This window comes from Carcharodon carcharias, chromosome 14, assembly GCF_017639515.1.
Source record: "Carcharodon carcharias isolate sCarCar2 chromosome 14, sCarCar2.pri, whole genome shotgun sequence".
NCBI classification, from domain to species: domain Eukaryota; kingdom Metazoa; phylum Chordata; class Chondrichthyes; order Lamniformes; family Lamnidae; genus Carcharodon; species Carcharodon carcharias.
In genome coordinates, this window is record NC_054480.1 from 105,702,631 (window position 1) to 105,727,959 (window position 25,329).

Genomic DNA, 25,329 nt, shown 5'->3' on the forward strand with positions numbered 1-25,329 from the left:
TAGGTGCTGTCATCATGCTGACTTTTCTCTGACACTCTCTACACCACTCTGCCTCCTGTCTACAGTTGTGTGTCTCTCTATATCATACTGTTCTCCACTCCCACATTAACCCTTGTTATGCTGTACACCTTTATACTACAGCATCTACCAACTTCTTCCCCTTATATTGGTGAATAAAGATATTTTTAGATTTTGAGAACTCACTTGAAATTTTATAAATTATGCCATTTTTAAAATTGAAAATGCATACAGAAGACTGTCCTGTTTGGATCTCCCTGTCCTTAACAGCACACATTTGCTGAATAGGTTGTGTATTTTCTAATATCATTTGGTGATAGTTTTGAGTTAACTGCATGAAGGTGAAGATTGTCATTCCAATGATTCCGGTGGACAGTGCAAATATCTTGCACGCCCTTTTCATGCAGCCTGTTGTCTCCTACTCACTGCATCTTCTCCTTTCTTCTTATGTGCGAGTTAATTATTCTCATAAAATACATAATTTCTCAGGCGTGCGACTACTATTTTATTCAAGACTGCTTAATTTACATGAACAGTTAGCTACAATTTTCTTTAATGACCAATGGCCTCAGGTATTTTTGAATTGCTTGATTTGAACTAAAGGGTAATTAGATTTCTTCAGGCAGAAATCAACTTATTTCACAGAGTAGGCTTTTTCTTGAAAGCTCAAAACCGTAAAGTGTGTCAACTTGTGCACCTTGGGCATACAGGATACAACTACAAAATTTGTGGTTGATACAAAACTTGCAAGTATTATGAACCATGAAAAGGATAGTGTCATAGTGTCAGAATTTACAGCACGGAAAGCGGCCCTTCGGCCTGTTGTGTCCGTGCTGCTCATCAAACCCCTATCTATTGTAATCCCATTTTCTAGCACTTGGCCCATAGCCTTGTATGTTATGGCATTTCAAATGTCCATCTAAATACTTCTTAACTGTTGTGAGGGTTCCTGCTTCTACCATCCTCTCAGGCAGTGAGTTCCAGATACCCCCCCCACCCCCAGGTGAAAAAATGTTTTCCTTAAATCCCCTCTAAACCTCCTGCCCCTTACTTTAAATCTATGCCCCCTGGTTATTGACCCCTCCACTAAAGGGGAAAGTTTCTTTCTATGATAGTGACAGTGTTAAATTTCAAAAGGACGTGGACAGACTGGTGGAATGGGTGGACAAATAGAATTTAATGCAGAGACGTATGAAGTGATTTATATTGGTATGAAGAACGAGGAGAGGCAATATAAAATAAAGGGTGCAAACATACGAACTAGGAGCAGGAGTAGGCCACTTGGCCCCTCGAGCCTGCTCTGCCATTCAGCAAGATCATGGCTGATCTGATTGTAACCTTAACTCCACATTCTCACCTACCCCGATAACCTTACAACCCCTTGCTTATCGAGAATCTATCTACCTCTGCCTTAAAAATGTTTAAAGACTCTCTTCCTCAAAGGGCAGTGGAAGCAGAGTTCCAAAGACTCACAACCCTCCAAGAGAAAAATATTCTCCTCATCTCTGTCTTAAGTGGGTGACCCCTTATTTTTAAACAGTGACCATTCTAAAGGGGGTACAGGGAGACCTTGAGATATATGTGCATAAATCGTTGCAGGTGGCAAGGTGGATTGAGTGAGGTGTTAGTAAAGCACAGTGTGTTCTGGGCTTTATAAGTAGGGGCAGAGTCCGAAAACAAGGAAGTTATGGTAAACCTGTATAAAACACTGGTTTTACTTCAACAGGAGTATTGTGTCTAGTTCTGGGCATCACACTTTAGGAAGGATGTGAAGGCTTTAGAAAGCGTGCAGAAAAAATGCTTGCGAATGGTTCCGGGCTTGAGGAACTTGACTTAGGTGGATGGATTGGAGAAACTGGGCTGGTCCTCTTTGGAGGAAAGGAGATTTGATAGAGGTGATCAAAATCATGAAGCACCTGGATGGAATGGTTAGGGACTGTTCCCATTGGTAGTCGGCAGATCAAGAACCAGAGGATTGAATTTTTCGTGGAGCTGATTGTTGTGTAGATGAGGGTAGTGCAGTTGATGTAGCCTTCATGGACTTCAGTCAGGCTTTTGACAAAGTTCTGCATGGGAGAATGGTCAAGAAGGTAAGAGCCCATGGGACCCAGGGCAATTTGGCAAATTGGATCCAAAATTGCCTTAGTGCCAGGAGGTAGAGGGTGATGGTCGAAGGTTGTTTTTGCGATTGGAAGCCTGTGATGAGTGGTGTACTGCTGGGACTCTCACTGTTTGTAGTGTACAATGGTTTAAGATGTGAATATAGGAGTTATGATCACTACGCAGATGACACAAAAATTGGTGGTGTTGTAAATAGTAAGGAGGAAAGCCTTAGATTGCAAGACAATATAGATGGGCTGGTAAGATGGGCAGAGCAGTGGCAAATGGAATTTAATCCTGAGAAGTGTGAGGTGATGCATTTGGGAGGACTAACATGGCAAGGGAATACACACAAAGAAGTACAGAGGATCAGAGGGACCTTGGTGTACATGTTCATAGATTCCTGAAGGAGCAGCATAGGTTGATAAGGTGATTCAGAAGGCACCTGGGATACTTCCCTTTATTAGCCAAGGCATAGAATATAAGAGCAGGGAGGTTGTGTTGGAGCTGTATAAAACGGTAGTTAGGCCACAGCTGGAGTAGTGTGTGCAGTTCTGGTGGCTACACGTAGGAAGGATGTGATTGCACTTGAGAGGGTGCAGAGATTTACCAGGATGTTGCCTGAGCTGGAATGTTTCAGCTATGAAGAGAGACTGGATAGGCTACTCTGAAGAAGAGTCAAAGGTCTCGAAACGTTAACTCTTCAGTTTTTTTTCCACCGAAATTGTTAGACCTGCTGAGTTTTTCCAGCGTTTTCTGTTTTTGCTCTGGATAGGCTAGGGTTGTTTTCCTTAGAACAGAGAAGGCTGAGGGGGGACCTGATAGAGGTGTACAAAATTATGAGGGGCATAGATATGGTAGATAGGAAGAAACTTTTCCCCTTAGCAGAGGTGTCAATAACCAGGGAGCATAGATTTAAGGTAAGGGGCAGGAGGTTTAGAGGGGATTTGAGGAAATATTTTTTCACCCAGAGGGTGGTTGAAATCTGGAACACACTGCCTGAAGGGGTGGTAGAGGCAGGAACCCTTGCAACATTTAAGAAGTATTTAGATGAGCAATTGAAACACCATAGCATTCAGGGCTATGAGCCAAGTGCTGGCAAATGGGATTAGAATAGATAGGTGCTTGATGGCCGGCACGGACACCGTTGGGCTGAAGGGCCTGTTTCTGTGCTGATTGGCAAAAGTAGCAACTGTGATATGAGGAAGATCTCTTTAACGCAGCAAGTGGGTGGGATCTGGAATTTACAGGCCATGTGTGTAGTATAGCCAGAGTCAATCATAACTTTGAAAAGAGAGTAGGATCATTATCTGAAGAGAACACAATTGCAGGGAAACTGAGGAAAGGCAGGGGAATGGAACTCGGTTAGTTGCTCTGCATAGAACAGGCACAAACATGAAGGGCCAAATGGCCTCCTGTGTTATGACCATTCTGTGATTCTATGAACTTTTTATTGTAGCCCTGTGACATTAAATGACTGACTTGCCGTTACTTTTCAGAGACTAGCTTAACCTGTGCACCTGTTCAGTTGTACAGCACAGTATGGTTGTAGTGAGTTGACAGAATGTGTTCTTAGCTGCTTATGTCAACTTCAGAAATTGAATCTGGGCTTCTAGATATCCTGGAACCTGACCCTGTGAGGTGATTTGTACGGCACAGTATTTCTTTAGCAAATCAAAGAACATTCTTCTTTTGCATGCTCACTACCCATTCACCTTCCAGCCCTTATTTTTATTATCCTCAACCGATTTTCCCTTCCCCACAGGAGAATGGGCCGGTAATTTGGTCCAAGGAAACCTACCAGTGCTGTTCTGTGATCTGATGCCACCATTAATTGCCTTCCTATTTTAGTCTCTCTCCTGTGGTTGATTGGAGCCTGGACTCTGCTTGGTGCTGCCCTGTGACGACTGCACCTGAAGATATCTTTGTGTGAAAATTATGGGCACTGAGCCCTAACTCTACATCCCCACAGTGCCTCACGTTGATGCAATAAGCTGCTGCATTGCTGAAACCCTGATTTTAATTTAATTTTAAAGAGCAAGATTTCTTTTAGTTTATTTTTCCTTTCTCGGTGCTTTGCTGGTGGATATCCGGGGTACAGTTTTCACTTTGGATGCAATTGGCGACTGTGATTAAATTGTGCTGGTTTTCCAATATGGTGTTATAGTTCAAGTTTCCATTCAAACTCATTTACAGTCACACGTAATACTTCCATGAACCAGTGCAATTGGGCAGGGTTTTAAAGCGCAGTGATTGCTTGCTGCATTAAAAATATTATTTGACATATTTAAAAGTGGTAATATGGGGCAGTTCCATTAATACAGCTGAAAATGGGTCTATCACAAAATACAAGCATTTTAAATCAGTGTCTTGTGGACTATCTGTAAGTAACTTGATTTTAAATAACTGAAAATGACTTACAAAACATTTCCTGAATCATTCATTGGTTTCATTGGTTACAGTTGTCAGATTCTTAGTAAATTAAACATTTTTAATTAAACTTTTAAAAGGTGAAAATTAATGTCATTGTGCCTAAAATTAAACAGCTTGAGTTTAAAGCCTCATTAAATATCCACAATTGGTAGAAGCTTATCCATGCTCATATACTTGATCTGGGAGCATAGCCAGCTGTGTAGATGGGGTCAGCTTCCAGTGTGATTTTTTTTAAATAAGTACAAAATGTTGCAGCAACAATGCTGCATATAATTTGTGTTTGAACTTCCTCAATTTCTTGCACTGATTTGACCAACTCGGGCTGAATTGCACTGGTTTTGCAAATACAATCGAACAGAAATTTTTATTGTTCCTCCCTCTTTTTCCCCTCCTGCCAAGTCTCCAAACTCTGCCAGTATTGCTCTGAAACCATGTAATGGGAGGTGCATGTGAATTAGCCTCGAGTTTTGCTTTGTCTTCCTTTCCAGCGTCCCCTTCTCAAAGTGAGGAGTAGGATGTTTGTTGGAGGGAACAACTTGTGACCAAATGTCCAGATTCAACAAAGTTTTCTTTGATTCCCATAAGAAGTTGCAAAGTGATTTTTCTGTGCCTTGCCAATTACTATCTCTGAAATTTATGATCCCTTCTTCTGGGGGCAGCATAGGGTTCTCCTGTTCCAGCACCTAACCCAATTAAGTGTGTGCTGGAACCAGCAGGGGAGCATTGCACATCTGTGTTGATGGCTTTAGTGACTCGGATGAAATGTGTGATCCGGCCAGTTCTACATTCATACTATACCAAACATTTAAGATTTGAGGTAGGAAGTTTTCAAAGTACATTAAGATAAAATGCTAGACCCACTTAAAGCTCATTCTGTTTGAAGAAGAAATAGGGAATTAGAATAGTTGTTGCTTTCTGGATCATTTTGCGGTTCATGCATGAAGCGGAATAAATTTTTAAAAGATGGGAGGACGGTTCTGTCTAAGACTAAATGTGACAACTGTTGCTTACTTAGAAATTGAGCAAGACATCTAGGTTATGGGTTTTGAAATCTGCCTGAATAATTGCTTTTATTTGAGAGACTTTTGAATCAGTTTACCAAGGCATCACACTGACCTCTAGTGACAGTAGGATGATATAGCCTTTCTTGTCACAGGGAAGACAGTTCTGGAAAAGGTTCTTGGGTTATGGACTAACGAGCACAATTGAAGTTGAGGCTCACTAGGGTCATTAATGACTGTAACTTTGCTGAAAATACTAGTTTGCTTAGTAACTGCTTGGAACCAGTTTCCTTGTTACATTTTATTATTTCAACAGAAAAAATGGGAAAAAGCAAGTTGAAACCTGGTTATATTTCGTAGGGACGGATTTTCTTTCTTGCAGTGCATTCAACTCCTCTCATATAGGCACATAATTGCCACAGCGTTGTTGGGTTGATTTAAGACTAATCTTATTTTACATTCCCAACGTGTCACCTGATGTTCCATGGTTGGAAGGACAGTCAGGCAGGTGTCTTATTGCTGAGCAACAGTGAATGTTGCTCTGTAAATTGGTGCTAGGCGTTGCATAATGTGAAGTGTTCAATCTGCCTGTGTAAATTTCCCTCCCAGCCCTGTTGTTTGCAAAATGTCTGATAATCGTATCTGCTCCTGTTTCTGAAATCTGTAGAGGGTGCAGCATCATTTAATGAACCATCCTGTCCTGCAAATCAATGTTGGATTTTGCGATGAATGGGGTGAAAGAAAATGGTTGGAAAAAACCTAAGTATGTCATGAGAATTGTTGATGTATTTTTTTTTAAAATAAGATCTATTCACTGATGCATTTAAAGTTGAAACTTAGTGATAATAGGTGGTCTTCATAAAGATTGCGTGAAATAGAAAGACTGTTGAGGCCTTTCATGGAGTCTGTCCAGTACTTTTGGTGGAGGCCACTAATGCCCACCCCCTTCCTCCCACACCTGTGGCTCTTTGGAATCCCTGATGATACTCTCCTTTGATTGGGCTACTGTTCTGTGGTTGTTAGGAGTCTATATTTACCTCGAAAGAGTTACAAATGTCTACCTCAGCAAGATGTATTGGTAGATTGTTGGACTTGAGGAGCAGCAGTGGGCGTGGTATGGACAGTTTACGTAAAAAAAAAAGTCGTTTTAAAGTCAGTCACGCTCAAGTAGTCTAAAAAGTGAACATTGCAATTCTTCTTGGGTTAAATGCAGCTGCTGTGAAACTCAGTGAATCATTCGTTGACAACCCAGCCTGCAAGATTGTACCATGACGTAATAATTTACTGGGGGCCCAGTGGAAGATTCGTGTGCCTTATACTCCTCTCATGTTATCTCCATTTTAAATGTTGGTGTCTTGAATGGCTACAGCACATAAGGAGGCCATTCAGCCCATTGTGAATGTGCTGGCTCTCTGAAGGAGCATTCCACCTAGTGCCACTCCCTACCCCCTGGCAGCTGCACGCTTTTCCTATTCAGATGATGATAATGCAATTCCCTCTTGAATGGCTTGATTGAACCTGCCTCCATGACACACACGCAAGCAGTGCATTCCAGATCCTAACCACTTGTTGCATGAAAAAAGCTATTCCTCATGTAGCCGTTGCTGCTTTTGTCAATTAGCTTAAATCTGTGCTCTGGTTTCCGATCCTTCCACCAATGGGAACACTTTTTCCCTATCTACTCCTCATGCTTTTGAATACCTCTATCAAATCTCCTCTCGACCTCCTCTTCTCCAAGGAAGAGAGCCCCACATTTGCAATCTTTCCATATAATTGAAGTCCCTCATCCTTGCAACCATTCTTGTGAATCTTTTCTGTGCCCTCCTTCCTAAAGTGTGGTGCCCAGAACTGGAAGCAATTCTCCAGTTGAGACCGAAGTGGTGTTTTGTACAAGTTTAACAAAGCTTCCTTGCTTTTGCACTCGATGTCTCTATTGATAAAGCCTAGGATGCTGTGTACTTTTTTAACTGCTTTCTCAACTTGTCCTGCCACCTTCAGTGATTTATGCACATATACACACAGGCCCCTCTACTCCTGCACCCCATTTAGAATTGTACCCTTTTTCTTGTATTGTGTCTCTGCATTCTTTCTACCAAAATGAATCCCCTCACAGTTTTCTGCATTAAATTTCATCTACCATTTGTCCATCCATTCCGCCAACCTATGTCCTTTTGAAGTTCTACACTATCCTCCTCACAGTCAACAATATTCCAAGTTTTGTATCGTGTGCAAATTTTGAAGTTGTACCCTGTTAACAAAGGGTCTAGGTCATCAATATATATTGGGAAGAGCATGGGTTCTAACATGACCCCCAGGATACCCCACTATAAACCTTGCTCCAGTCTGAAAATCAACCATTAAACCACCATTGTTTCCTGCTACCCAGTTACTCAGCCAATTTCGTATTCATGTTACAATTGTCCTTTTTATTCCATGAGCTCTAACTTTGCTCTCAAGTCTGTTGTGCAATACTTCATTAAACTCATGTTTTCTTTGTTCACAATTTTTCTGTTGTCAGTGAATCCAGCAACTTTTAATTTGCTTTTTTTTTACAGAAATTACTTTAACTATGGCATCGGAACACCCAGGTCCTCCTAATCCAAACTGCAAGATCATGACCTTCCGTCCAACCATGGAAGAGTTTAAAGATTTCGGGAAGTATATTGTGTACATCGAATCCCAGGGAGCCCACAGAGCTGGTCTGGCAAAGGTGACTCATCATATCAGTCAATTTGAATTAGGGGTGGCCATTTTAAATACCTGACCCAATCAAATTTTGTTGATACTAATACACTGTTTATTTGGAAACTGGTTATTTTGGAACTGCCCAGATATTGTATTGAAATAATCACCTTACTCCTGCCCATGCTTGAAATGTACAAGTGGTGGGATTGGTGTTACTGCATGATTACCAACACAGATGGCTTTAAATCAATTACAACAGAATTCTCCAACTGAGGATCCCACTACCTGATTCTTGTATGAGAGTTCATGTTTTGAGTGCCTGCAGTAACTAATAACGACGTTATAACTGACATTCACATTGCTGACCCCTTCTTTGTCCTTTGTTGCATGCTCTTTCAAGACTGCTTTACAATCTTAAACAAAACTGCACCTTAAGATTTTTGAGAGTGTCTTGAAATCAATTGTTTTTGTGTGGGAATGAGGGTGGAGCAGGAAATCATGTGCTGCTTGAGGTATCCTGGTTCTTACATGGCACCTCTATTCAGCACTAACTAGTTGATGTTGTTTGAGGTAATGTGCTCTCAAAATGTTGGGGCTGAATGAAAAATTCTCTTGTAACTACAGAGGGCGTGCTTTGTAAGACACCCTCCTGTAATGAGGAAAGATGTGTGGAATCATCTGGAAAAAAATTATATTACAGCAGTTTGTATATTTATAAAATTAATTTACGTGGTTGTAAATTTATACAATTGAAAAATGGAAATGACAGATGTTTCAATTCTTGAACTGCCATCAGATATTGCAATCAGAGTGCATATAAAAGGTAATATGATGTGAAGGTGAGAAGCTGATGGCGACTCTGTGTCAGCAACCCCTCTGCTGGTGATTGTGTGTTGGTATAATATGCTGGGATAATTCCTGTATGCATTCGTAGAAACATAGAAAATAGGAGCAGGAGTAGATCATCCGACCTTCAAGCCTGCTCCGCCATTCAGTATGATCATGGCTGATCCTCTATCTCAACGCCATACTCCCGGTCTTTCCCCATACCCCTTGGCACCTTTAGAGCCCAGAAATCTATCTATTTCCTCCTCAAAAATGTTTGACTTGGCCTCCACAGCCTTCTGTGGTGGAGAATTCCGCAGGTTCACCACTTTGAGTGAAGAAATTTCACCTCATCTTGGTCCTAAATGGTCTACCCTGTATCCTGAGACTGTGACCCCTTGTTCTAGACTCCCAGACCAGAGGAAACATCATCCCTGCATCCTTCTGCCCATCCCTGTCAGCATTTTATACGTTTCAATGAGATCCCCTCTCAATCTTCTAATCTGCAGTGAATGCAGGCCTACTTTGCTCAATCTCACCTCATACGGCAATCTTATCATCCCAGAAATCAGTCTCCAATGAAAATGTATGGAAATATTTCAGTACATTTTTGTTTGTGTGCCTTTGCCTTGGTGTGCAGGCAGATGAACCCAAACTTTTTGTTTTTGGTGAGAGGAAGGAAGTGCAAATAGGAAAAGTTGGATCAAGGTGTAGGAACAATGGCACATGGTGTGGAAGGTGATTCATCCAATTTCAAGCGACACAATAAATTGTTGTTGTAATATTGCCAATAGATATACAAATATTTCTGAATTATGTTTCACTCCCTCTTTTTCCATTGTTACGATCCCGTCGAGAACAATAACTTTAAAGAAAAGACATGAATTTCTCAGAGATCACAGAATCGCATGACAAGCTTTCATGTTTTAAGAATTTCACTTTGACAAATGAACTGAAATCAACATCAACTAAACCGTACTTAGCCAACTAATCCACTAAGCGACAGAAGGGGTATTCCCTATTAACATTCCTTATTATGGGGGAGGTGGTGAGGTAATAGTAATGTTACTGGACTAGTCATCCAGAGGCCCAGGCTAAAGCTCTGGGTCCCTAGTTTCAAATCTGACCACGGTAGCTGGTGGAATTTAAATTCAATTAATAATTCTGGAATATAAAGCTAGTTGCTAGTCTCAGTAATGGTCACCATGACTGCTATCATCGATTGTTATAAAAACTCATCTGGTTCACTAATGTCCTTTAGGATGCCATCCTTACCTTGTCTGGCCCATGTATGACTCTGACTCACAGCAATGTGATTCTTAACTGCCATCTGCAAGGGAAATTAGGGATGGCCTTGCTAGCGACGCCTACATCCCATGAAAGAATAAAAAAAACTTCTTAATACAACAGAAAACCCCACACCACATTTATACATTATACTATCAGTAGAAATGTAGTCTTGTGTTTAAAGTGCCCAAGTTCACCCCGGCTTTAATGGGATCTCTTCTCCCCACCCCACCAGAGTGAACCTTCCAGTGTCCTTTCAGACAAAGGTTTCACTCAATACACAATTGGACTTCTTGTACCAAGACACCCATTGGTGACTTTGTCACTTAATTTCAAACAAGGGATCTGCCCTTACCAGCACCCTGCTTGGAGTAGCGTGACCCGTTGTTGGTGGTCTTTCCAGAAAACACACTGTATGACTCTGAGAGTCTGTGAATCTGTGTGCAGCAAGCACAGCTGCCTTATTTTCTTTCTTCAATAAGTTTTGATCTGACCCTGGTACCCATGACAGCCAGGCTACATGGGCTTGTCTCGGGGCACATCCCTGTAGGAGGTCACATCCCTCAGTGAACCTTGAGCCAAAGGGGACAGTCCACTTATAAAGTCCACCGTAACACAGACATTTCTTAAATCTGAGGAAATAACTTTTGCATTAGTTGTCTCTGCTTTAGTTTTGAGGCTCTGCTTCACTCACAGCCCACAGCTCATTGATGCATGTCCTAGGTGTGAAGTAACTGCAGATTTCTTCCACTAAATTATATATGCACTGCACTTTCAGGTCATTCCCCCGAAGGAGTGGAAACCAAGGAAGTCATATGAAGATATTGATGATATGACCATCCCAGCTCCAATTCAACAAGTAGTGACTGGTCAATCTGGGCTTTTCACGCAATACAACATTCAGAAGAAATCCATGACTGTTGGGGAGTACAGGAAGCTGGCCAACAGTGAGAAGTATGGAGACCCTTTTTTCTTAAGCTTGTTTTTGAGTGAATGTGTCAAAAAAACTGCAAGAGGTAAATTCAAATTGAGATTGTGTTTTTACAAATGATAAGGATTGCATGAGTGAAAATAGTAGAATGTTGAAGGACCAGTAGTCGCAATAAGAGTTCAAGGTCCAAGACAAAAATTATGATTTTGGAAAGGCAACGTTTGAAGGAGTACAGCTTGAAATAAAAACAAATTAACTAGACAGTATTGCCGAAGCTGTGGTTAATGTAATGCTTCAAAAATGATTATGCAGAAGTGTAAATAGAAGAAAAATAAGTATAAGGTAAACAAGTAACATACTAAACGGATGACGATGCCAATTAAAATTACAGTGGAGAGCGCTCGAAATATACAGGAGGGTGCATTCTGGGAAAAGCAGAGGAATTTGCTCAAACCATCAGAAGAAATATTAAGGGTGCAAAAGTACCCCAGAGAAGAATAAAATTAAATATATTAAGTATACGGCAAAAAAAACCTGCCAGTATTATTGCAATAACGGTTATTAGGCAGGAAGCCAGAACACTCAAAAGGTAAATATGACAGTGAAATTAAATAAATAAATAATATTAAATTAGTGCTTCATAGAAGTGTTAACTGGAGAAAATAATGCTAAATTGTTATCCAGTTTTTATTATACACCCAATATGCTATTATTCAGATGCTGAATGGCTATGGAGGTGGGACTGGAGATGGACGCGCCTTCAATATCCTGTCACCTGACAGCGTGCTGCTTCTGGGTCATTTTTAATCATGCTGGTTTGGGGTGGGGACAGGGGAAGAAGAATGTGGAATGTGGGAACATGGATTGCTATTTGACCATAAACAGCAGGTAGCCAATTAAACCCCTTAAATGCCCTATTAAGGTCAATGTGCAGACACTGATTGGAATTTCACAGTTAGCAGCCAGACCCCCATCTTGAGGCCAAATTTCGGCTGATGAATGGAGGCGGTGTCACGGCTACAGACCTAAGCAGCCAGCAGTTCTACCCCCCTCCCCCCTCTAACTTGGCCGTGAGTGCAAGATGGCTGCAGTTGTGGCTGCAAGTCACTTGGAGGAAGTGCTCCCCCTTCATGCTGATGCCCTGCAGCTGTGGCCTCTTTACCTTTTAAGTTTTTAAGAAGCCTTCAGAGGTACCCTCCCTCTCTTTCTTACGTTAACAGTCACTCCTTGGGTGGTGCGGTTGCTAAAATGTCATGCTGGAAGATCTCATATTGGCTTTCCAGCCATGCAAGCTTACACCCTGACAACTAATTGAGCTGCTTATCAAAAAATTACATTAGGTGTCAATGCCATGTAGGGTCGGGACCCTGAAAGGCATCCACATTGAGGTCCCAACCACAGAACAAAAATTCAGCCCCAGGATTTTGTTTCACTTAGCATCACTTCTGTCGACCAAAGAACCTGGGCCAGTCAGTATTTCTCATTGGTTGCTGAAGGATTCCATGTAGAAATTTGTGGGATACTGGCTGATTCCCAGTAATCACTGGGACCTGGTATGGTTCTGCCAGACTCAATTCTGTGACATTGATGTTCCACAAACAGCAATGAGATGAACTAAAATAAAACCTCTTTTTTGACCTGAATTACTTTGCTGAGGGATGTTGCCTTTGTTTGGTTGATACCATGGAATCTCTCAATTGAGCAGGGTGATCAGCACTTAAGGTGGGTCCTCACCAAAAGGGTGTACCTATGACAAATCTCTCTGTTGGTACTGAATTTGGGTATTAGCCTAGATAATGTGTTTAAGTCTGGTGTGGGGCTCACACCCACAACCACTTGAACCAAAGGTATGTGTTAGCACTGAAAGTTTACAGAGAGTACACTAATATATTATAATTTTGCTTGTTTTTTTTCAATATTGCAGCAAGCAGAAACTCTGGACTCTCATGGGTATAACTGGGCCTACAAATCTGTCGACCATCATCTTGTACTTACAAGCTATAATTTTACAAGTAATAAATTAATAATCACCCAGTATGGATTTAGAAAGGGAATGTCTTGCTTAACCAAACTCTTTGACTTGAGATTATTACAACTAAAATGGATATTGAAACTCTCCTAATAAAACCAATGTGGCCTGTCAGAAAGTTTTGTATTCTGCACGTTCCTGAAAGTAAAAGCTCTTTGATGAATAAATGGTCTCTATCTTCATGACACAGAATTTGTTACAATCCCTGCAGAGACTGATCACTTAAAAAAAGAAATTCTAACTTCCAGTTGATAGCTGAAAGGATGACACAACAAGATTTCATGTTTTATGACTTTTAGTAACAGACTAAAAGCATCATTTACTAAACACTATTTTTGTAGGCAAGTTATATATTAAACTACAGAACAGAACTTACTTTTAACACATCTGGCAAACCCACTTCACAGGTATACTTTACACTGAATCTTAATTAAGCATATAATTTTCCTCAGACCCAGTCTAAAGTGATTCTTAGCTCCTGAGGATTTACTTCCTTTCCATTCCCAACCTGGTAACTTTAAACCCTGGAACTGTCTTACGAGGTGAAGGTTTTTCCTGGAGATTCTCCCTCTAGCAGAAGCTAGGTGAATCTTCTAGCCTTGTTTCATATTCTCAAGATTTGGTCTTCTCAATCCCAAGCATGAGCTCCCAACTGCTTTCCTGCGTCCTGAACCACAGAGGTTTTTGCCTCCAGCTGCTCTTTCTCTCCCGGTTCCTGGCAGACTGACTTGCTTGAGAGTTTCAGGTATATCTTAGAAATCCTTCCCCTCAAAGCTAACCTCCATGGCAATGTGAATCACATGGGCCTTGTATCCAGATGGAAATCCTGATGGATTAGATATAACTGAGGTCCAACTCTTTGAACTTGTAAAGAAGCACACAATTTAAAGCATGACAACCAGGAATTCTCAACACCTTCCTTGGATTTTGGAGACTAGCAATCTAACCACTATAAACATAGATGCTGCTGACGTTGCTTCCAAGACCTTGCACCTTTTTTCCAGCAAAACACCCTAGGCCTCCCTTTAATTTTTAACAGCCACATCACCCAGGCCTGTTCTCAGACAGTCTTCGGAAGAGGCCACATGACCTCCTTCCTCTTCCCCTAAATTAAAGAGGCAGTCCCAAAACAACATAATCTTAAATCTCATATTTGTAACAAAATGTTAAACCTGGTGGTAGAGCTGGACATCATGATGCCAGAGCTAGTGATGGATGGGCAATCCAGTGAGTGTTAGATGAGACATGCTCAAGTTGTGCTCCTTAGACATGAGGGCATGAAGCTTGGGGTATAGAGAGGGAGCAACAGTGTTGCATGACTGAAATTTCACCTAATGTTGAGGGCTCCAAAAGAATATGGGGAAATGATAGAAAAATTGAATTAAATTAGATAATTCCAGTTGACGAGCTACCACTGGCATAGGAGTGATGGGCTCATTTGTGCTGTAGTTTCTATGATTTTGAACATTTTGCACCTTTGAAAAGCCATTAACATTTGCTGGGATTTTCAAAAGTGCTCTGCCTATCTTATTTCATTAATTTCCCCTTCTGCAGTTTCCCAGTATTTCAACACAAAACAGCTTTTTTTAAAAAAAAAAGTGGAAAATAAATTTGTGTCCTTCTCTTTCAGGTATTGTACTCCAAGGCATATCGATTTTGATGACCTTGAGCGCAAATACTGGAAGAACCTAACGTTTGTGTCTCCAATCTATGGAGCTGATATCAGTGGCTCTCTATATGATAATGTAAGTAATGATCCAGTTTTGAAGGATAACGCTAATTATTTTAAAAAGAATCTTGGTTGCTTTCCCATGAATTTAATCCTGTGTGTAGCCAGTTATGAACTGTGCAGTTATGAACTTGGAGCAGTAGTTCCTTTTTGCTACTAGGGCTGTTATTCTTTCTCCCTCCCCAGGAGTAAGGTGGCAACATCCTAATTGCATCCTTTAATAATTATGCTTTGGATTTGTGCCATGTAACTTTTCACTGAATTTATTAAATATCTAGTTTCAGAACTGCTATTTTCTGGAATGTTATATGGTACAAGTGGCTGTTATATGTTCCTCACTATGGTAAGGAAAAGCAGTGGCAGCTTACCAATATTAACTGTGTCTGCACTGGGCCAAGACCTCTGACTATGGCTGTCCAAAATAAAAGTGGGAGCAAAAAAAAATCAATGTATAATGAATGAAGCACTGCTAATTTATTTGAGGTCTGTGAAGTGTTATGTGAATGAACAAATACAGTAATCACTTTGAATCTCTGACTTGTAGCATCAGCTGCTTTAATATTAGAGTACTTGACAGGGTGGATGCTGAAAGGGTGTTTCTCCTTGTGGGAGAGACTGGAACTAACTGGCACTGTTTAAAAATAAGGGGTCTCCCATTTAAGATGGAAATGAGAAGAATTATTTTCTCTCGAGGGTCATGACCTTTGGAACTCTTTCCCAGAGAGCATTGGAGGCACGGTCATTGAATATTTTTAAGGCAGAGGTAGATAGATTCTTGACTAACAAAGGAGCCAAAGGTTATTGGGGTTATCTTGTTCTTGAATGGGGGAGCAGGCATGAGGAGCCCGGAATGATCTACTCCTAATTCATATGTTTGTAGATGCTCGAGATGACAGTCATGCTGGTGAAAATTGTTTTAGCAAGCTGTAGAGAAAAAAATAAATGTAGTCTAAAATCAAAACAAAAAATGCTGGAAATATATCTCTGAAATGAGCAGCTGCGTTACTTTTTTTGAGTAGGGGCCCATACTCAAAAACTGGACTAAGCACTCCACCAACTTGCTCAACTTCTTTTCCCCTTATACAGCAGGCCTATCAGCATGTCTATTTTTAGGATTTTGTAAATTAAATCCTCTTGTCAGTAAATAATGCATACAATCCAATAGCAGCAAACCTAACAAATCAGGGTGGTAAAAATAAAAAGCAACAATCTACTTCTCAGACTGCCCATGGCACGTTTTGAATAGACAAACTGGCAAAGAAGTTGAAAGAGGCTTCAGAACTCCCTCCTCAGAACTACCTTGTGGTCAAAAGCTGCAATGATTCAAGACAGTTGACAGTAAAATTGAATGAGAATGATGATAAAGAACTTACACTGGTAAAATTTGACTGATCAAATTTTTCAAAGGCAAATAGGTTTTGTGAACAGGAGGTAATGGATTCCTTAAGATTTTCAATATAGAGTTTGCTCTTGATGCAATATGAGTTAAATGCTGCACCTAATTTATTTCCATGTATGATTAAATGTAAGCTGTTTCTTTCTCAGAGTTTGCTACAATGCTCTGTAATCTGAGTTAAGATTGCACATTGCAAGCAGCTCTGTATTGCCGACTTCCATTACTGGGAACTGGATTATGGCCGCATATCATCATCACATGTCATATTTTACCTTTTAAATGTGTATCCAAGAAGGGTTGTGTAGTTTAATGTGGCAGGATAGAATTAAACTTGGGTTACTGATTTGGAGGAATGTGTTACAACTATTAAATCTCCATTTCAATAAATCCCAAATGTATAAAATGTATCTAATTCTACCAAATTCTTAATGAAAAAAAATTAAAAGCACTGAGTACGCACTGACTCTAATTGTTCATGAATCCCCACTGCAGCTTGGAGCTGTGAGCATAGATAATTCATATCAATTATAATTCTGTTGTACTAAATGATTATTATAGCTCTAGAATTTTTTGGTACCTTTTTTTCTTCTCTCCTTTCTTTGCTCTATTATGTACTTTCTTATCATTCATTATTGGAATGTATGTATTACTGGAAATCAGGGGTATGTGACTTTTCGAAAGGACAGGCAGGAAGGAAAGGGTGGTGAGGTGGCCTTGTTAAAGAGATGGAGTAGGTATGATAGCAATAAATGATCTTGGATCAGTAGATATAGAATCCAAATGGGTGGAGGTAAGAAATAACAAGGGGAAGAAGACACTGTGGGAGTAATCTATAGGCTCCCTATGCTGTAAGGCAGAGAATAAATCAGGAGATAATGAGGGCATGTAAAAAAAAAGGCAGTACATTAGTCATGGGTAACTTTAATCTTTATGTAGATTGGGAAAATCAAATTGTCAGAGGTAGCCACGAGCAAGAACTCATAGTGTATTCAGGACAGTTTCCTAGAACAATATGTTGTGGATCTAACCAGGGATCAGGCTATTTTGGATCTGGTAATGTGTAATGAGGCAGGTTTAATAAATGATCTGAGTAAAAGATCCCCTAGAAAACAGTGACCATAACATGGTACAATTTAGCATTCAGTTTGAAAGTGAGAAACTTTGGTTGGAAGTAACTGTGCTAAACTTAAATAAGGGCAGTTACGAAAGAATGAGGGCAGAGTTGGCTGGAGTGGACTGGGAAAGCAGTTTAGCAGAAAAGATGGTGATTGAACAATGGCAGATGTTTAAGCAAATAGTTCATGACTCATAACAAAGATATATCCCAGTGAGGAAGGAAGACTTTAGGAAGGGGATAAACCAACCATGGTTAACCAAGGAAGTTAAGGATAATATCAAACTGAAAAAAAATTCCACTTGGCAAAGATTAGTGGTAAGCCAGAGGATTGGGAAAGTTTTAAAAACCAACAGAAGGTTACCAAAAAAGTAATATGAAGGAGAAAATCAACTTTAAGGGTAAACTAGCAAGTAATATAAAAATAATGTGGAACCAGGAAATTGCAGAGGATTTGAATAAATACTTTAAATTAGTCTTCATGGTAGAAGACACTAATAGCATTCCAAAAATACTAAATAATCAAGGGGCAAAAGGGAGGGAGGAAATAAGTACAATAACTACCCCTAGAGAAAAAATACCAGGGAAACTAATGGGGCTAAAGGCCGATAAGTCACTTGGACCTGATGGGTTGCATCCTAAGATATTAAAGGAAGTGGCTACAGGGATAGTTAATGCACTGGTAGTAACTTTCCAAGAATCCTTAGGTTCTGGAAAAGTCCCAGAGGACTGGAAAACTGCCAATGTAACACCCTTATTCAAAAAGGTGGGGAGACAAAAACAGGTAACTATAGGCCAGTTAGCTTAACATCCGTCATTGGGAAAACGTTAGAGCCTATTATAGAGGATGTAATAGCAGAGCATTTAGAAATGCATAATATAAACAAGCAGAGTCAACATGGCTTCATGAAGGAGAAATCACGCCTGACAAATTTATTAGAATCGTTTGAAGAAGTAATGAACAGGATAGATAAAGGGGTACCAGTAGATGTAATATATTTGGATTTCCAAAAGGCATTTAGTAAGGCTACTTAATAAGATAAGAGCCCATGGTATTGGGGGTAGTATATTAGCATGGATAGAGGATTGGGTAACTAATAGAATACAGAGAGTTGGGATAAGGGGGGCATTTTCAGGACAGCATTGTGTAACTATTGGAGTGCCACAGGGATCAGTGCTGTGGCCACAATTATTTACAATATGTATTAATGATTTGGATGAGGGAAATGAATGTACTATTGCCAAGTTTGTGGATGACACAAAAATAGGTGGGAAGACAAGTAGTGAGGATGACACATAGAGCCTACAGAGGGATATAGACAGGTTAACTGAGTGGGCAAAAATTTGGCAGATGGAATATAATGTGGGAAAATATGAGGTTGTGCACTTTGGCAGGAAGAATAAAAGAGCTGAATATTGTTTAAATGGAGAAAGACTGCAGAAAGCTGCAGCACAGAGGGATTTGGGGGTCCTCATGCATAAATCCCAAAAAGCTAGCATACAAGTTCAACTGGTAATGGGGAAGGCAAATGGAACGTTGGCCTTTATTTCAAAGGAAATGGAGTATAAAAATAGGGAAGACTTGCTAAAACTATACAAGGCACTAGTTAGACCACACTTAGAATGCTGTGAGCAGTTTTGGTCTCCTTATCTAAGGAAAGATGTACTGGCATTGGAGACAGTTTAGAGAAGGTTCATAAGATTGACCCTGGGTATGGAGGGATTTTCTTATGAGGAGAGGTTGAGTAGGTTGGGCCTGCACTGATTGGAGTGTAGAAGAATGAGAGGCAACCTTATTTAAACATAATAGTTTCTTAGGAGGCTTGACAGGGTAGATGCTGAGAGGTTATTTCCCGTTGTGGGAGAGTCTAAGATCAGAAGACATAATCTCAGAGTAAGGTGTTGCCCATTTAATTCCGAGATGAGGAGGAATTTCTTCTCTCGGAGGGTATTCAATCTGTGGAATTCTTTACTGCAGAGGGCTGTAGAGGCTGGGTCGTTAAGTATATTCAAGGCTGAGATAGACAGATTTTTAATCAGTAAGGGGATCGAGGGTTATGGGGGAAAAGGCAGGAAAGTGGAGTTGAGGATTATCAGATCAGCCATGATCTCATTGAATGGCAGAGCAGACGTGATGGGCCGAATGGCCTACTTTTGCTCCAGTGTCTTATGGCCTTATGACAAGGCTCGCATTTGTTGCCCATCTCTCATTATCTTTGAACTAAGTGGCTTGCGAGGCCATTTCAGAAGATAATTAAGAGTTCAGCTCGTTGCTGTGTGTCTGGAGTCGTACGTAGGCCACACCAGGTACAGATGGCAGATTTCCTTCCCTAAAGGACATTGGTGAACCAGATTAATTTTTAACAACAGTTGATAATTTCCTGGCATCATTACTGACTAGCTTTCAATTCCAGATTTTTCATCAATTAACTGAATTTAGTAATTAGGAAAGCTAATGGAATGTAATTGTTTATTGCAAAGGGAATTGAATACAAAAGTAGGGAGATTATGCTTCAGTTGTACAGGGCACTGGTGAGACCACATCTGCAGTATTCTGTACAGTATTAGCCTCCTTATTTAAGGAAAGATGTAAATGCATTAGAAGCACTAAGACTGGGAATGGGCGGGTTGTCTAATGAGGAAAGGTTGGACAGTTTAGGCTTGTATCCACTGGAATTTAGCAGAGTAACAGTTGACTTGATTGAAATCTTTAAAATCCTGAAGGTTCTTGACAGCGTGGATGTAGAGAGGATGTTTCCTCCTGTGGGAGAATCTAGAACTAGGGGGCAAGGTTTAAAAATAAGGGGTCGCTCATTTAACATGGATGAGAAATATTTTCTGAGCATTGCGAGTCTTTGGAGCTCTCTTCCTCAACAGGCAGTGGTAGCAGGGCCTTTTGAATATTTTTAAGACAGAGCTAGGTAGATTCTTGATTAACAGGGGGTGAAAGGTTATTGGGGGTGGGTGGGAGGTTACAGTCAGATTAGCCATGATCTTATTGAATGCTGGAGCAGGCTTGAAGGACCGAGTGGCCTACTCCTCTTGGTTTGTATGTTTATATGTAATTAATTGTGTTTAAATTCCACCAGTTCCTGAGGTGGGATTTGAATCTATGGACATTAACCTGAGCCCCTGGATTACTCATTCAGTGACATTGCCACCACACCATCATCACCCTCCCAACCACCACCACCAAGTTTTATCCTACACTCACTTGTGTTCACACAGATGCATTCCAGTGAGGTCATTGAGTAGCAATCATGAATGGGAGCCCTGGTTGATTTTTCTGTTTTGTTTGTCCCCTACTGACATCAAGTATGTGATAAGGGAACAGACCAGTTAAGACTCACAAATGAAGAGTGGCCAACTGTGTATTAGATTGCCAGTGTGTATGAACTCTGCTAAAGCTAAAAGTACAGTGATAAGGGATTTATTGGCTTGTCGCTTACCTGTGTTGATGAATGTCACTTTCAACATTTTTTGAAAAGATTTTGTAGATGCAGTCTAGGCCTTTTCTGCATGATGACACAGGTCTTTTTTAATGTCAAGTCATTGCTTTCTGATCCAGATCACAATGTCAGTTTTAATTGGTATTGTAAAGTAGACCTGGGGGAGAATGGTTAATGTGCAAATACTGTTGCAGTTGTGTTGGTGTAGATTTGGATTCCCTCTTGATTCTTGGCTGAAAAGCAGATGGTGTGCTGTTAAGATTGATAGATCTCCTATTTAATTTATGCCGTCCCTTCAGGATGGTTTAAATTATTTCTTCAATCTTTAAGAGCTTTAGACACAGCAGAGACCTACACTACTTGCATGCACCAGCACAACTGTTATTTTCCTGAACTTGAATCAGTCATAAATATATTCCTTTGAAATATGATGTGAATAATTGGTTTAATTATTACTTTGACCATTTTGTTAGCCTATAATTTTCTTTAAGCCAGTGAAGGTTTTATTATTTACAAATCTATCAGTATTCCTAATGATTTTGTTACATTAGATATTGGCTGTAAGTGTTGCAGTACCTGAATATTAGGGTTGCCATTGTGGTACGTGTAAGCTGCTTTTTACAGGCACGTGGATTAGGACAAGTATATGTAGGTTGGGGTACGTGTGTTTTGTGTGTGTTAGAAATTTTAATGTATATAAAAAATATTCCAGAACAGCTGACTTAGCCTTAATTGTACCATTTTCTCTCACCTTTCCTTGAAGAATATTGAAGAGTGGAATATCGGAAATCTCAACACATTACTGGATATGGTGGAACAGGAGTGTGGAATCGTGATTGAAGGCGTGAATACTCCATACTTATACTTTGGGATGTGGAAAACCACATTTGCCTGGCACACTGAAGATATGGACCTCTACAGCATTAACTACTTGCACTTTGGGGAGCCCAAATCCTGGTATGTAAAGAGATTACTTGATTAAGTTGAACTGGCGAACACTTCTTTTCCTTTGGCATATTTAGTTTTGTTGGCATGGCTGGGGACTACACAAGACAGGAGGGCAGGATTGGTTCTTCTGGTTGACCCAGAATGACAGGAAGTATTCTGACTAACCTGCAGTCCCAGTTCTTTGAGTCACTCAATGTGTTGGCGCTGGTCCTGGTTGTGTATGATTCCTGAGTTGGGTGGGCTGTCACCAAAATTTTCCAGACTGCCTGGTATGTTTTTAAGCCTAGGTTTGATTATAGGAAGTGCTGTGCTTTGCCACAGCATTTTGCAGTGAGTTATGACTGCTCTACTAGGCATAGTAAGCAGTGCAACTGATCATAAAATAACTGCTCAGTGACACCATCCTGATGGTATTCTGGACACACAACATTCCACATTTACTGGTTGGAAGTGTGGAGCTTCACCAGGTAGTACTTGTCTCTGCTAATTAATCAAGGTAGACAGTGAAACCTGGATATCTGCATAACTGGCTTCAAGGTAGTATTGTCAGTTGTGTACCAAGCCTTGAGTTGTCTCATCAGCTATGTAATGGGCATCTGCTTTGAGTGGGGTAGAACTGCTCAAAAAATGTTGTTCCGGATGAGCAAGTCCATAATTACGTGCATGCCTCCTCATCATTTGCTTGATCCAAATCCTCATGTAAATTGTTTCAGTAAAATTCCCTTCTTATAGATAGAAGCCTTAATTGTGTTCTGCAGCACCAATATGCATACCTCTAACAGAGCTTTTTCTCAACTTCTGAATAAGCTACCATTTTTGGCACTGATCTCCAGTCATAACATTCGTTCTGCCTGTTCACTCACCAGCCAGCTACCATTTAGAACATCAGAAACTAAATGTAAATGCAAGTTCACAACTGCCTCGCTACCTATGTCTGTTAGTGCAGTGGTGAGTACACTTCCTGCCATAAGACTAATTCATTTGATGCCTTCTATCTGTACTGCCTCCATGCAGGTGGATCCTTATTTTGTCAGATAACACTTAAGATCACCAGTCATCCATGATAATTCCTGGATACTCCAGGATAAAAGATTAATCTCTTAGACACTACTGTGACCAACTCAAGTGAAAAATCATAGGGGCATAAAAAAAGTTAGGTTTTTGTTAAGCACTTTTCACCCTTAGTTATAAAGAAGTTATATTTTGTTAAGCACTTTTCATCTTTAGTTATTAAGAAGTTATATTTAAAAAGCTGTTTGACTTGCTGGGGCATTTGGAGGTGGGAGATCATGTGATGAAACCTCCAGGAATATGTCTAACCAGTGTTGAAGATCCTAACTTCACTTCAGTAGAGTGTTGGCACCAGGCTCTGAGGATGCTATTGTGGATATGTTATCAGACATTTGCCCTGGCTCATAACACTGCACCTGGCCAATCGATAAAATGGCTCTAATAATTTTTCAATGGAATGGTTACAGCATAGAAGGAGACCATTTAGCCCATTGTAGGAGCAATTCAACCTCTCTCAGAAGAAAAATCTCAGAACAATAAGTTGCCACTTATCAGCCCAAGCCTGAATGTTGTCCAGGTTTTTCTGCATTCAGGCACAGACTGCTTCAGTATCTGAGGAGTTGCAAATTGTACTGAATATTGTGCAATCGTAGAACCATAGAAAAATTATGGTGCAGAAAGAGGCCATTCAGCCCATGTCTATGCCAGCCAGAAAAAGATGAAAAGGAAACTAGCCGCTCATCTTAATCCCACTTTCCAGCTCCTGGTCAATAACCTTGCAAGTTACAGCACTTCAGATGCAGATCCAGGTACCTTTTTAAATGAGTTGAGCGCTTCAGCCTCAACCGCCTACTTGGGCAGTGAATTCCAGATGCCCACCACTCTCTGGGTGAAAAAGGTTTTCCTCATGTCCCCTCGAATCCTTCTACAAATCACTTTAAATCTATACCCCCTGGTAATTGACCCCTCAACTAGGGGAAACAAGTCTTTACTATCTAGCCTATCTAGGCCCCTCACAATTTTTTGTACACATTTTGTACACATCATCAGTGGTACTGAACATCGTGCAATCCTTTAAGCAATTATGTTGATTAAACAGCTGAAGATGGCTGAGCCTAGGACACTATCCTGAGGAACTCCTGCAGTAATGTCCTGGGGCTGAGAAGATTGGCCTCCAACAAGTACAGTCATCTACCTTTATGCTAGGTATGATTCCAACCAGTGAAGAGTTCTTCTTCTGATTCCCATTGAATTCAATTTTACTAGGGCTCTGTGATGCCACAAATGCTGTCTTGATGTCAGGGGCAGTCACTCTCACCTCCCCTCTCCAATCTATCCATGTAACTGAAGTCCCTGATCCTTGGAGCCATTTCTCATAAATCTTTCCTGCACCCTCTCTAAAACCTGCACATTGTTTCTAAATTGTAGCGAATTGGATGAAATACTTCAGTTGAGGCCAAACCTCAAAGATTTTACAAAGGTTTGTCATAACTTTCAAGCTTTCATACTCTATGTATTTATAAAACCCAGGATCCCACATACTTTTTTCAGCACTTTCTCAACCTACCCTTCAATGATTTGTGCGTATATTCTCCAATGCCCCCAATTTCTTTAGAATTGTGCCATTTAGTGTATGTTGTGATTCCTTGTTCTTTCAACCAAAATGTATCACTTCACACCTCTGCATTAAATTTCATCTGCCACATGTCCACCCATTCCACCAATCTGTCTATGCTCTCTTGAACAAAGAACAAAGAAAAGTACAGCACAGGAACAGGCCTTTTGGCCCTCCAAGCCTGCGCTGATTATATTGCCTGTCAAACTAAAACATTTTGCACTTCTGGGGTCCATATCCCTCTATTCCCATCCTATTCATGTATTTGTCAAGCTGCCTCTTAAACACCACTATCGCACCTGCTTCCACCTCCACCTCTGGCAGCGAATTCCAGACACACACTATCCTCTGTGTAAAAGACTTGTCCCGCACATCTTCTCTAAAGTTTTCTCCTCTCACCTTAAATCTATGTCCCCTAGTAATTGACACTTCCACCCTGGGAAAAAGTTTTTGACTATCTACTCTGTCTATGCCACTCATAATTTTGTAAACTTCTATCAAGTCGCTCCTCAATCTTCTTCGCTCTAGTGAGAACAATCCAAGTTTCTCCAACATCTCCTCATAACTGATAACCTCCAGACCAGGCAACATCCTGGTAAACCTCCTCTGTCCCCTCTCCAACGCCTCCATATCCTTCTGGTAATGTGGCGACCAGAATTGCACACAATATTCCAAGTGTGGCCTAACCAAGGTTCTATACAGCTACAGCATGACTTCCCAGCTTTTATACTCAATACCCCTGCCGACGAAGGCAAGCA

The 25,329-nt window shown here is 40.6% G+C and overlaps 1 protein-coding gene across 1 annotated transcript in view; it reads left to right on the forward strand.

Annotated features, from left to right (window-relative positions):
• Positions 1-25,329, forward strand: part of LOC121286858 (lysine-specific demethylase 4B-like) — a 595,629-nt gene that overhangs the window by 104,761 nt on the left and 465,539 nt on the right. The window contains exons 3-6 of the mRNA XM_041204003.1: positions 8,108-8,262; positions 11,128-11,303; positions 14,940-15,054; positions 21,761-21,954. Coding sequence (XP_041059937.1) covers positions 8,122-8,262; positions 11,128-11,303; positions 14,940-15,054; positions 21,761-21,954 — 626 coding nt within the window. The 5' untranslated portion in view covers positions 8,108-8,121. The remainder of the gene's footprint in view (positions 1-8,107; positions 8,263-11,127; positions 11,304-14,939; positions 15,055-21,760; positions 21,955-25,329) is intronic.